This window comes from Bison bison, unplaced genomic scaffold (assembly GCF_000754665.1).
Source record: "Bison bison bison isolate TAMUID 2011002044 unplaced genomic scaffold, Bison_UMD1.0 scf7180017864089, whole genome shotgun sequence".
Taxonomy (NCBI): domain Eukaryota; kingdom Metazoa; phylum Chordata; class Mammalia; order Artiodactyla; family Bovidae; genus Bison; species Bison bison.
The window spans coordinates 3,168,076-3,182,229 of NW_011494661.1; the positions used below are offsets into that span (position 1 = coordinate 3,168,076).

The 14,154-nt window shown below is 39.6% G+C and overlaps 1 protein-coding gene across 5 annotated transcripts in view; it reads right to left on the minus strand.

Moving 5' to 3' along the window:
* Window positions 1-14,154, minus strand: part of CADPS2 (Ca++-dependent secretion activator 2) — a 375,512-nt gene that overhangs the window by 32,977 nt on the left and 328,381 nt on the right. For 4 of the 5 annotated variants that reach the window (XM_010838081.1, XM_010838080.1, XM_010838078.1 and 1 more), the window contains 2 exons: window positions 9,954-10,037; window positions 9,822-9,854 (listed from right to left, as the gene is read on the minus strand). In XM_010838081.1, the coding sequence (XP_010836383.1) occupies window positions 9,822-9,854; window positions 9,954-10,037 (117 nt within the window). The remainder of the gene's footprint in view (window positions 1-9,821; window positions 9,855-9,953; window positions 10,038-14,154) is intronic. The other variant, XM_010838082.1, reaches the window with a different exon arrangement.

Below are 14,154 nucleotides of genomic sequence, written 5' to 3' on the forward strand. Positions count from 1 at the left end.
CAAGAAAAATGGATCTTCTGAGATTTAAAACAATAGCATGTCTCTTCAATTTGAAGTTGTGGTAGGAAACATTTACATTTCTATTCTGGCATTTCAGATTCAGGAAAAGTCTATGACTGATCATCGAAGAACACAGGACCTAATTGTACAAACACACAACTTATCCAAGGTACTTTTAACTACAACATATTTTTTCTTTTATTGTTTAATATGGTCCTTATTAGTTTGGAATTTATGAAGCAATTTCTATGTTTTATATTTGAATGAAAATGCTCTTAAAATTAAGCTTCTCAAAAGCATTTGGAGTAGTTTAAGAAGTTCAGTTCAGTTCAGTTCAGTCACTCAGTCGTGTCTGACTCTTTGTGACCTGGTGAATTGCACATTACATACACTCAAATACTTAAAATAAAAAAAAAGTTTTGAGTATAGCTGTGATGATTATATGTAAAACATATATACACTTTTTTTAACCAAATTTTCTAAAAACTAGAATAATCATATTGTATTCATTAATATAGAAAATCAAAAGGAAAGAAACCAAACTAAGGTCTTCAAATTAGATTTATTCCAACTTAAATATAAGCCCAGGATAAGGACTAATTCATAAAAGGGGGCAGAAGAAACGTAAATAATGGAAAAGTCATAAGGATATACAATTTTCGAGATTTTCTAATAACAGTTTATCTAGTTTTTTAAAACAAATTATTTCCAGCAGCAGCCACAGACACCTTTCCCTTTGTTAAATGTAGAGCTATTCAAAATTCTATTAATTCACAGTATAATACATTTTGAACCCAAATTAGGAAGTAGAAAATTCTGAATTAGATAATGGCATGTACATCCATTTGAAAACATCTCTCGGACTTGGAGCATGTAACATGTATGTTTTAAGTATGTAATTTCATTCACTCCCACATTCTAATGGAGAGGGTTCCATTACTCCAGGATCTTGCTCTGGGGTCTTCTGTTTGCTCCCTGTAAGCACAGCCAGTAAAAAAGCAGATTCCTATCACAATGCTGTGAGAACATCTTACATCAGAATCTGCTATAATTAACACTCCTATAGTTTATGCAGTCATATTGTTCAAATTCTTAAAATTCACCTGAAAGCTTCACACTATTCCTTCTAAATAGTGACGTATTTTATGTGTTCAGTGATCTAAGTGCTAGCACGATTAAACATTTTTGTTGTATCGTGGCAGAAAACCTTCCAAAGAGAAGGTTATTTTAAATATTAAAAGGAATATTGAATAGTAATTTAAAATAATAGCCCAAAGTACTCAAGGAAAAGAGGCAGGTTGATTTTCAACTGAGACTTATGGGCTTAATTTTTATCTTACTATGACTTTCCCACTTGAGGTCACGAGCATATAGTATCTCTCTTGCTATTTCTGATTGATAAGATCACTAACGTCTCAAGAGTTTTGACGATTGGCTGCTGATACAGAGAGGAAAGTGCTAACATGTATGTCACACATTAGCTTTATACTATTATTTTCATTATTATATATGCTCAATATTATTTCATTATTATGAGTAATACTTAGGGTGATTATGAAGATATTAAATCTCTCATTTATAACACTGTTGTAACCTTTCCCCTGTCTATCTACAGTTGCTATGATGTCAACTACAGAAACTACACTGAGGACTTGAAGAAGTAAAATTTAAATGCTGTGGGTATTATTTCATTTCGCCTTTAAAATTCAGATTGCCTGGGGTTGTGTTATTTGGCCCTAATTTGGAACCTTTCGTATTTTGGCCTAAAGGACGCATGAGGATGCTAGAATGTTAGGGTCCAGAGGCAGTTCATGGATTTACCTTCTGTAAGAAGAACGAGACAGACAAGAAAACCAAAGAAATAAAGATGAAAGCAGCAAAGCACTCTCCTAGGAAGCACAGAAGGCACCCTCCCCTGCTCCTCTAACGGCGGTGAGACTCTCAGCCTGGTCCTGGTGCGATCTGCCTCTGCAGGTGAACACGTCCCAGTGGGCCCGCGCACCATTCCCCACGTTCTGCCTGCTCTCACTCTGACGTAAAGCACTGAGTGTTCCAGCGGCCTCATCTAAGGAACAAACAATGTCTGAACAAAGGAAGGAGGAAAGACACCTCTTGTCACTGAACTGACTGGCTGTACTTTTAAAAGTCATCACTGGCACATGCAAGGTGCTTGAGAGTCTAAAATAAATGGAAAATAAATGCAAAGCAATCTAGTGTTTTTCACCCTGTGGAAAACAAATGGTTTTTCTTTTGGAAAATGGTCATGTTCTGAAGCAGAGGGTGCAGGGCAATGTATGGTGCAGGGAGCATCATTCCAGGTAGAAGCAAAGACAATCCTGTTTATATCAATAGTGTATGACATTTATAAAGCACATAATATATGCTTTTACTATTTTTATAATATATTGATATTTATTTCTTTTATTATTTTTATAAACAAATACATACTTTTATTATTATTTAATATTATCCACATTAATATGTGCATCAAATCCTTAAAAAAGCCTACGGAAGGAGGCAGCACAGGGACGACAGCACTACTGTCACTGCCCAGGTGGGAAGCCAGGGGTCAGACTGCCAGTAAGGGGCAAAGGCGGGACTGGAACTGAGATCCTGGACTCCACACCAAGCCTGTTCAGTATAGTATGCTGTGTGTTTAGTCGCTCAGTCATGTGCGACTCTTTGCAACCCCATGGACTGTAGCCCACCAGGCTCCTCTGTCCATGGGACTTCCCAGGCAAGAGTGGTTGACTCCAGTGTGAACTGGAGTGGGTTGCCATTTCCTTCTCCAGGGAATCGTCCCAACCTGGGACTGAACCCATGTCTCTTCTGTTTCCTGCGTTGACAGGCAGGTTCTTTACCACTAGGACCACCTGGGAAGCCCACACAGTATAGAGCTGAATTCAAGTCACACTGTGGAGAACTGGAGGGTTAGAAATCTTTGGCAAGTGTTAGAGAGAGAATGACTGGGAGAACTGTTAATGAAGACGGGAAAAAGATAAGCCATCTGCACCTTCTCAGGGAGGACCACCCGGATCAGGCAGCAGCGCTAAGCAGCCGATCCAGGGGGAGTTTCCTTGTCCTTGGTCACTGTCAACCCCATCTTGTCCTCCAGGTCTCTTTAGCTGTGTCACCTCCTGACTAGCACAGAGATCGTATGTGATGTGTGTAATAATGGCAGCAGGAATAACCTGCAATAGGCATTGTTCACACACACACCCGCACCAAAACGCCCGATAACTTAACGACCTATAAAACAAAATTTCAGAATTGGAGTTGGAAAGGGCTTTTACAAAAAACTCATTTGGTTCCATCCGGTCTCTGCTGTGGCAGGTGGGGTCTTCATTGCGGTGCGTGGACTCTCTAGTTGTGGTATGTGGGCTCACTTGCTGTGAGGTATGTGGGATCTTAGTTTCCTAACCTGGAATCGAACCTGTGCCTTTGCATTGCCAGGCAGATTCGCAGCCTCTGGACCATTAAATAAGCCCCAGGAAGGGCTTTTAAATGTCCCTTTAAATGTTAAATGTCATCTGGTTGTTTTCCCCACAAGTTCAGCAATCTGCAGTACCACACCTGGCAAAGAGTGGAGTAATCATTACTATATCACCCTTGTAAAGAATTTAAGTTTTTTTTTTGTTCTTAGTACACTGATTTCAGTTCTGCCTCCCACTGGGTTTTAGTTACTGATCCTTGTTCTGTCCTCTTGACTGATAAATATTGAGGCTTCCTCTTCTGCAAAATGGAACTCCATACATTAAACAGGGCTCTCTTAGGTTTTTCCTCCCAAGAGTAATATCCTGATCCCCCCCCCCCTCTTTTTTTTTCCTCTATAAGCCATTATTTCCAGATTCCCTTAACTATGCTGGCTGCTCTCTACAATAGGAGGTAAACTAAAAAGTATATGTTGGTTTTAAAAGACTATTGATAGATTTGCCACATTAATAGATGTGAACAAGATAGTATAGAACAGAATGATTATTTTTTTAGAATCTGGACACTAGATTTACTATAATCAATAATAATGTTGTATAATGACAGCTAACATTTATCAATCACTAATTTCATTCTAGGAATCTTGAAAAGTGCTTAACATATTTGCAACAAGCCTAGAAGTGGTATAAAGTACCACTTTTCCATTTGATAAAGTAATTGGTGTTCACACAGGTGTATGTGTGCTATGTGTTTAGTCGCTCGGTCATGTTTGACGCCTTTGCAACCCCATGGACTGTAATCCGCCAGGCTCCTCAGTCTAGGGAATTTTTCAGGCAAGAATACTGGAGTGGGGTGCCATTTCCTCCTCTAGAGGATCTTCCCGACACACGGATCGAACTGGGTCTCTTGTGTCTCCTGCACTGGCAAGTGGATTCTTTACCACTGCACCATCTGGGAAGCCCACACACAGGTATATGCCTATTTCCAAACTCATCTAATTATAAACACTAAATATGTGCAGTTTTTAATATATCAGTTATGCCTCAATAAAGCTGTAAAAAAAAGTAAGTGATGCTCAAGATTATACAGATACTGAGCAAAGCAATGCAGCAAAAGTTGAAACCGAGGCAGTCTGGCTCCTGAGTTTGGCTTGTACTTTCTCTGCTGTGTTCCCTCCAAAGGTCCATACCACTTTGTGGGTTTTAGTAGCTACCTTACATTACTGTCTCATACAATTTTTCATCCTACTTTCTAACACACATTGCTATCAGCTACATCTTCCCAACCTTATAGGGAGGCAATATGTCTTTTGGAGGGGGGGTTAGTTTTAATATACTACCTAAATTTTTTTTAATTAAAAACATTTTATTGGCACAATAGAGACACAGATGTAGAGAATAAATATTATGGACACCAAGGAGGGGTAGGAGGGGTGGGATGAATTGGGAGAGTGGGATTGACATATTTACACTATTATGTATAAAAGAGCTAACTCCTTCTCCAGGGGATCTTCCCAATCTAGGGATTGAACCCAGGTCTCCCCACTGCAGGTGGATTCTTTACCAGCTGAGCCACGAGGGATGCTCAAGAATACTGGAGTGGCTAGCCTATTCCTTCTCCAGGGGATCTTCTTGACCCAGGAATTGAAAAGGGGTCGCCTGCATTGCAGGCGGATTCTTTACCAACTGAGCTATCAGGAAAGTCCAACTAATGATAACCTACTGTATAGCACAGGGAACTCTACCCAATGCTCTGTGGTGACCTAAAGTGAAGTTGCTGAGTCGTGTCCGACTCTTTGCAACCCCACGGACTGTAGCCTGCCAGGCTCCTCTGTCTATGGGATTCTTCAGGCGAGAATACTGGAGTGGGTTGCCATTTCCTTCTCTAGAGGATCTTCCCCACCCAGGAATCGAACCCGGGTCTCCTGCATTGAAGGCAGATTCTCTACGGAGTGAGCTATGAGGGAAGCCTCTTGTCTCCAGATTAGGGCTATTTAATCAAGAAAAAAATCTATCAAACCATCTGAAGGTCACTATTATCACCTTGACTAGGAAGACGAAGAGGAACTAAAAAGCCTCTTGATGAAAGTGAAAGAGGAGAGTGAAAAAGTTGGCTTAAAGCTCAACATTCAGAAAACTAAGATCATGGCATCTGGTCCTATCACTTCACGGCAAATAGATGGGGAAACAGTGGCAGACTTTATTTTTTTGGGCTCTAAAATCAATGCAGATGGTGACTGCAGCCATGAAATTAAAAGACTCTTACTCCTTGGAAGGAAAGTTATGACCAACCTAGATAGCATATTCAAAAACAGAGACATTACTTTGCCAACAAAGGCCCATCTAGTCAAGGGAGAGAGTTGGACTGTGAAGAAAGCTGAGTGCTGAAGAATTGATGTTTTTGAACTGTGGTGTTGGAGAAGACTCTTGAGAGTCCCTTGGACTACAAGGAGATCCAACCAGTCCATTCTAAAGGAGATAAGTCCTAGGTGTTCATTGGAAGGACTGATGCTAAAGCTGAAACTCCAGTACTTTGGCCACCTCATGCGAACAGTTGACTCATTGGAAAAGACTCTGATGCTGAGAGGGATTGGGGGCAGGAGGAGGAGGGGACGACAGAGGATGAGATGGCTGGATGGCATCACTGACTCGATGGACATGAGTTTGAGTGATCTCTGGAAGTTGGTGATGGACAGGGAGGCCTGGTGTGCTGCAATTCATGGGGTCACAAAGAGTCGGACACGACTGAGCGATTGAACTGATTGACTGAGGAAGACATCATGGGGCGCCCTACTAGCATCTTTGCTAAGAAGTAGGAGATAATAAAGTTTCTTTTTTTTCAGGAATATATTGATGATTTTTCTATTATGTATGATTTTCTTTTATACAGAAGTATCATGAAAATACAAAGATACATAAGACTATGTTCATAACATGCTATATTTAAATGACTAGATTTGAATCATTTTCTGTTATTGATACTTATATATCTTTAGCCTGTGCTATAAGGTATATCTGATAATCAAGTATGTTCCAGGAACATGAATTCCTCCTTCTCTTTTGCATTAGGAATACCACTTAATTGTATGGATATACCACTTCTTGTTTATCCATATGCTGGACTGAAAGACGTTTTGGTTGCTTTCAATTTTTGATGATTATGAATAAAGTTGCTACGAACACTTTTGCAGGTTTCATTGCGGATATATGTTTTCAGATCAGTTGAATAAATGCCTAGGAGTGTAATCAGTGGGTTGCTAAAGCCTATATTTAGGTTTGTAAGAAACTGCCAAATAGTCTCCCAAAGTGGCTGTACAATTTTGCATTTCCACCAGCAACGAATGAGAATCCCTTTTGCACTGAATCTTTGTCAACATTTTGTTATTAACAGTGTTAAATTTTAGCCATACCAATAGGTATGTAATGGTATCTCATTGTTTTAATTTTCATTTCTCCAATGACTAATGATATTGAATATCTTTTCATTTGCCTATTTGATACCTATATGTCTTCACTGTAGTATCTGTTCTGATCTTTTGCTCATTTTTCAATTGTGGTATTTGTTTGAGTGTTAAGAGTTATTTGTACATTTTACATAAAGTCCTTAAGCAAATATATGTCTGTAGCTTGTCTTTTTACTTCCTTAAAAGTGCAGTGTGCTGTGTGCTTAGTCGCTTAGTTGCATCTGATTCTTTGTGACCCCATAGACTGTACCCCGCCAGGCTCCTCTGTCAATGGGAATTCTCTAGGCAAGAATACTGGAGTGTGCCGGCATGCCCTCCTGCAGGGGATCTTCCCAACCCAGGTCTCTTGCATTGCAGGCAGATTCTTCACCATCTGAGCCATCTATTAAGTGCAACTTACAATGTTTTTCTTTCATGGATGTTTTGGGGTTTGTATCTAAACTTAAGGTAGTATTTTCTCTTATGTTTTCTTCTAGAAGTTTTATAGTTTGCATTCACAAGTATGTTGTTAAATCAGTTGTGAGTTAATTTTTGTGAAAGAAAATTAACTGTTCTTTTTTCTCATAAGGTTCTCTGTAAAAGACTGCTTCAGAAAGGTATCTTGCTGGAGTTTTAGCATAAAAAAATAGTAACAGCTAACAGATCTCATAATTTTTGAAATAAAAGTTTATTTCCAGATCTAAGGGAGAAACTCTATCTTTAGCAGTCTACCAGGGCCACACCACATCTATGCTTAGTATGCTTTGCTGTGTGTGGCAACTTAATATAATAGTGACATTAGTAAGCTGGAATTCATTAGAGAGTGACTGGCATGATGAAGAGTCTGAGTACAATTGCCATGGCTGTTTCCATGATATGTCTATTTCCCTGATGTGAGAACTGACTCATTGGAAAAGACCCTGATGCTGGGCAAGATTGAAGGCGGGAGGAGACAGGGATGACAGAGGATGAGATGGTTGGATGGCACCACCGACTCAATGGACATGAGTTTGAGTAAGCTCTGGGAGTTCGTAATAGACAGGGAAGCCCGGCGTGCTGCAGATCATGGGGTCACAAAGAGTCAGACACGACTGAGCAACTGAACTGAACTATTTCTCTATCTCTTTTATTCCTAGACACTGAACAGCTTGCAGGCAGGACATATATATTTTCATTGTAGCCCAGAGTCTAGCACTTAGTGAGTGTTAAATAAGATTTAATCAACAAATTTAGTGAAGAAGTTGAGGATGTTTAATGTAGAAAATAAGAATTCCTTAGACAACAAATCCTTTTGAATAGCCATCATATCTCTTGGGAAGAGGATGCATGATAATTATTACCAAATATCTGAAGGGCTATCATGCAGAAAAGGAATTAGAACCAAAATAGAATTCACAGAGGTACAGAATTTCAACTCATTACACATAAGAGGAAGCTTCCTTATGGTGAGCCTACAATCACTGAAAAAATTAAAAGAGCTTGACTGAATCTTTTTGAGGGCTATTAGGTGAGGGGGTTTCTGCATTGAGAAGGAGCATGAATGAACCACTTTCCATGTCTTTCAACAATGAAGCTCTATGGGCTCTAACAGATCTAGTACAGAGTCAAATTAAGAATCACAAAAGCCCTAAGAACAGAAATAATTACAGTGTTCCATTACATTTGTATTTAATAATTCAAAATTAGAAACAAAATCTATATTATAAAGTACTCATTAAGAACAATAAAGTCCATATGTTCCCATGATGACTTGTTCTTTTCTTCTTCAGATAGCAAACATAAACTATTCCCCCTTATTGCTTCCTTTCTCTCTTTCGAGCTGCTCCTTTGCAGGACCACACACATGTGATTGTTTTGCTTATTGCCCAGTACTGATTTTCTGATTCTAATACAAGACAGAGAGTATGCCAAAACTTCTTTGGGAATTATTTGTAAAACTAAAAAGAAACAAAACCTACTCCCAAGAAACCCTAGGCAAAGATAGGAAAGTCCATGGCCTTTTCATTTCAAATGTTCATTTTTAATAACTATAGCATCAATAAATCTGGGGACTGTCTATCCACAGTATAAAATGAAGTCATGCAATTTAAAAATGAGAGCCACCTACAACAGATATACAAAGCTTGCCAGCACTAAAAGTGCTAACATTTATAATAATGACTTAGAGATAGTAATGCTATTCAAGCACAGCCTGAATTAAAGATGAGATGACTTATATTCCACTTAGTTTTAAATTTTATGTTTTTTTTCCATTGTGCTCTAACTCTTCGATATACATGCCAAGACACATGATTCAACAGAATATGAGGCCTTGATCATATATATGTGACAACAGAATTTAAGGCAAAAACTTTGTTAATGTTTGTCAACTTACAAATGCTGTACTAACTTGATTATATTTATCATGTAAATTTTTTTTTCATTGTAGCTAAGTTTCATAGTTTATTCTCTTAATTTTTGAACAAATTTACAGGTTATGTGTTATTTCCCAAGAATTCTGTGAAAAACCAAATGATAAGTAAGTCAACATTGATTTATTTATAACACTTCTGTATTTAGAAAACTAGTCCTCTGATTTAACTGATTCTTCTTGTTTGTTACTTAAACTCCTATAAGACACCTGTTAGAGCCTTCATGAAAAGGGAAGGAGAGTGAACATTTTTCTATAAATAATATGAGGCATTTTCTCCCTGATCCTGGAGCTACCCATGAGCTGGTATGTTCTCATGATGAACTGACCTCCATAAGCGTCCCCAAGTTACAACAGAAAAAGTGTGCTGAAATAACCTTGCCAGGTTTTGCTATGACGGCTAGTCCTCCCTTAAGAAAAATAAACTGCTCCCTGAAGGATTCACACTGGTTTAAAGATTTGAAATAAACCCATGGTGAACCATACTTTTTTAGAAGAATTATATATAGTTTTTAAAATCAAATAAAAAATACTTACTGGAACATCAACATATTTTGCAGCTGCTTTCACCTTAAGTGGAAAAGAGATAATTATGAGAATTATTTTCTTAACTTATAACTACTATGATAGCAGTCAAAAGACAGCAGCGAACTCATTCAAAATACTCACAGTGAACGACAGGATGGATGAAAAGAAAGTGCCTTCGTCATATCTTGAGAGCTTAGACAACACCCCTTCCAGCACTGAAACAAACTAGAATCCAGTTTATGGTTGAGTATTTAGGAAAGGACTGTACACACAAACATATAACAGGGCAAACAATTCTTGAACCAACTTCTCCCATGGCACAAAAACCCCAAATGCACAAACTGACACCTAAGAGGTTGACTTGTGATGTTTATTATCTTATTTTGAAGATGAACTCTAAGGTCCTTTCACTTTTCAGGAAATAATATGTACATTTTTAAGGATAAAAGAACAATGTATAATAGGAGTCTGGTTACTATGTGTGAGATAATTTAAACCACTTAGTAAATAACTTTAAATCCCTGAGACTATTGCTTAAAATAACTTTCAACTCCAGTATAGATGAGTTCTCATCACAAGGAAAAATATTATAACTATGAATGGGGATGGATGATGTTAAGTAGGCTTATTTTGGTGACCATTTTGAAATTCATACAGGTATCAAATCATTATGTTGTACACCTGCAACTAATATAATGTTGCATGTCAATAAGACCTCAAGAAAAAAATACAGATGTTTAGAAACAACAATGGTCAAGCGTCCAAATCCCATTCTATCACATATCACTTGACCATTCGCCAACTTTTTCTAACCACAGAAGAGGTTGAATGAAAAAGAAAACAGATAATGAAAAGGAGGTGTAACATCTGAAGCTCTTGTAACACTAAAATGAAGTCTGATCCATTAGCTTGCGAGTATTCACCAAGCAGCTCCAACTGGGACATGTAAGGATCAGCCCTGCTTTCAGAAGCTTACAAAGGAATCAGGAGCTCAAACAGAGACACACACATCAAGGTACAATGGAAAGAGCACCAGACTGAGAAAATAAATCCTGATTCTGTTACTGACTGCTACGTGGGCTCCAGACAACCAGTACACCAGTTCCCCCATCAGTCAAATAGTGTGTTTGTGTTGGGGGAGCGATATGGAATTTAAATTGTCTTAAGAATTTTACCTTTCCAAAACTTTCAGTTTCTATGAAATTAAAATTAAGATATATACATTTTATATATATATATATATATATACTGTAATGTAATTAAAAATGTGAAGCATTTTATTTCATTGAGTGGGAACATTAAGATATGGCATGAAGATAAAGAAGAGATGTTAATAAGGATCTCCTACCCTACATCTTTCCTTTTTAGAACTAAAATAATATGCACTATTGAGATATTATACTTTCCCAAAGGGAAAGTACCGACAAGGTTTTTTAAATACGAAAAGGGAAATTAATGAAGGCTGGTTTTTGTTCACATAGCAGCTTCTTCAACAAAGTGATAATAGTTCCAGGGACACAGCTTATTGGTCTCTGGTGACCAGGGAACTCGCTGAGAGTGCACAGGAGATAATCTTTTCTCTATGGCTGGTCAATTACTGCAAAATAGTTTATGCAAAAGAAACAAAAACTTCCCTATAGGTTTCTCCATCACATCATTTGCGACATGATGTAAGAACACAGAAACAAATTCATGCAAACTGCTGACTAAAATTTTGTTTTTAAAGAAGGAGAATTATGTACGGTTGGTTAGTTATCCTAGGGCACACAAACAGCAAATAACACGAAATTACATTACAACTAAAAGTCAATTGAGCACTTTCCTCCTGCTTGTTCAGATTTCTTACCAATCATAGCTGGCTAACTCAATTTGATGTGGTTGGCAAAAACCCAGAAGGCCAATACTCCAGGGCTGTGTCAGATCAGGGGAAGGGAATTCCAAAGTTAATGGCCCTCTGTGGAAAATGCTTCACCTCTAGTAACTCAAATCCTGAGCGCTAGTGTGAACTGGGTGATCTCATTTGCCACGAGGAGAGCGACCATTGCTATGGTTACCAGACAACCTGAACCACTGAAGGCTCTAGCACAGCACCTGGTTCCTGGTGCCTGCAAGCAAGTACTTGTTTACACAGGTGAGTGATCCTGAGGGGCTAGGCAAGGTAGAGGCCGACCTTGGATGGATTTAGAAGGTCTGAGGTCGAGTTGTAGCTCTGCCTACTCTTGGCCTGTGAGTGAAGAGGCTGGACATTCAGCTTCTCTAGCCTCAGTGTACTCATCAATGAAACGAGGAGGCGGACACTGCTCTGCCCACAACAAGGATGGGGTGAAGATCAACAGAGATGATTCAGATGAAGGGGCTGTGAAAATGGCAACACTCTAAGAGATGTAAAGAATGAATATTATTGGTATGATTAGCTAAATCACTAGGGATTATATGTCTAAAAACCTACACATATTAAATTACAAGTTAGTGGGGGTAACCTTGGGGTTGTTCAGTGGTAAGGAGAAATAATAAATTTGGTTATGAGAGAATGGGTCTTATTCAATGAAATGATATCTGTGGAGGCAGGATAGAGTTGACACCATAAGTCAGAAGACCCAGGTCGGAATACTATCTGTTTCAAGATCTTGGGGCTGACGGTAGAGGAGGGAGGCTTTGGATACAGGTGGTCTGGCTCCAAAGTTCTGTTTTTTACATTCAAACTACAAAGTTGTAATAATTAAATGATATGACAGTTATGTGGCTGGTAAAGAGTTGACTCATTGGAAAAGACTGATGCTGGGAGGGGTTGGGGGCAAGAGGAGAAGGGGACGACAGAGGATGAGATGGCTGGATGGCATCACTGACTCGATGAACCTGAGTCTGAGTGAGCTCTGGGAGTTGGTGATGGACAGGGAGGCCTGGTGTGCTGCGATTCATGGGGTCGCAAAGAGTCGGACATGACTGAGCGACTGAACTGAACTGAAACACTATTTGGTTATTATTATTGAGCACCTAATATGGGAAATACAAAAAGAAGGAATCTTAGAACCTACCCTCCAGGAACATACAAACTAGCAGGAGAGAAAGAGATGTATACAGTTGGTCATGAGGCAAGGCAGGAAGTGAGGAGGGGCAAACAGTGTAACTGAAACTGACTTCCATCGGAGGACAGTGGTAAGCTTCATTCACGTGGTAGCTTGGGACCTGAGCAGGATAGCTGAAATGCAGTGGCTAAAACAACATTGGGGGAAGTCCATCAGCAGATGACCCGCAGGCAGAAGTTTCCCCACTGTGGCAGATGACAGCCTGTCTAGCTTGTCCTTTCTTTAGAGTATGAAGCAGCACCAGGTTATACCCGACGAAGTCCAATGTGTGGATGGGTGGTCCTGCTGCATGCATGTCACAGAATTCTTGGCCTCCATTTTAACAACAGGGCAGAGTCTCTCCCTGGGATCCTTCCTACTCCAAATGGTCCTGGGGGAGGCCCCATACAGCAGGGACTCTAAGTGCTTACATGGCAGTGAGCAGTGACTGCCCCCCTGGGACCAACCAGGTGAGCCATATGGTTCCAACAGGAAGGTTTTCTTTGTCAAGGCACATGTGGTGGAAGAGCTACCTTAAAACCCCACATCTATTAACATCAACGTTGACTAACAGCGATATAGTTTCCACCTGGCTTTTAACTGTGTAAAGCTGCAAGAATCCAACAAAATCCAGTTAAATGCTGGATTTAGTTGCTGTGTCTTTAACTGCTTCCTGTGAACCTTCTCTGTACAGCTCAGGGAGTATATAAATACTCACAGATTGCCTTGAGCTCTGTTCTCCTGAGACCGTCGGGTGGGAATGAAACCCTGTAATCTCTTTGTTTCCCTGCTCTTTATTGTGGTTGTCATTTACTGGGTTTGTTGGAATAATACTGAGCACCTAAACTCTGTCTGGGTGATTACCAACTTTGCCTCATGACATACACCTCAGGGAAATTAAAGATGAAGGCACACTGAAGTGACCGGTAGAATGAAACTTGCAGTGTGCCACACGGCATATGGGTTTAAATTTCCTGCTGGGTTTTAACAGGGTTTAAGAGTCATTCAGAGAAGGCAATGGCACCCCACTCCAGGACTCTTGCCTGGCAAATCCCATGGATGGAAGAGCCTGGTAGGCTGCAGTCCATGGGGTCGCTAGGAGTCGGACACAACTGAGTGACTTCACTTTCACTTTTCACTTTCATGAATTGGAGAAGGAAATGGCAACCCACTCCAGTGTTCTTGCCTGGAGAATCCCAGGGACGGGGGAGCCTGGTGGGCTGCCACCTCTGGGGTTGGACGAGTCGGACACGACTGAAGCGACTTAGCAGGAAGAC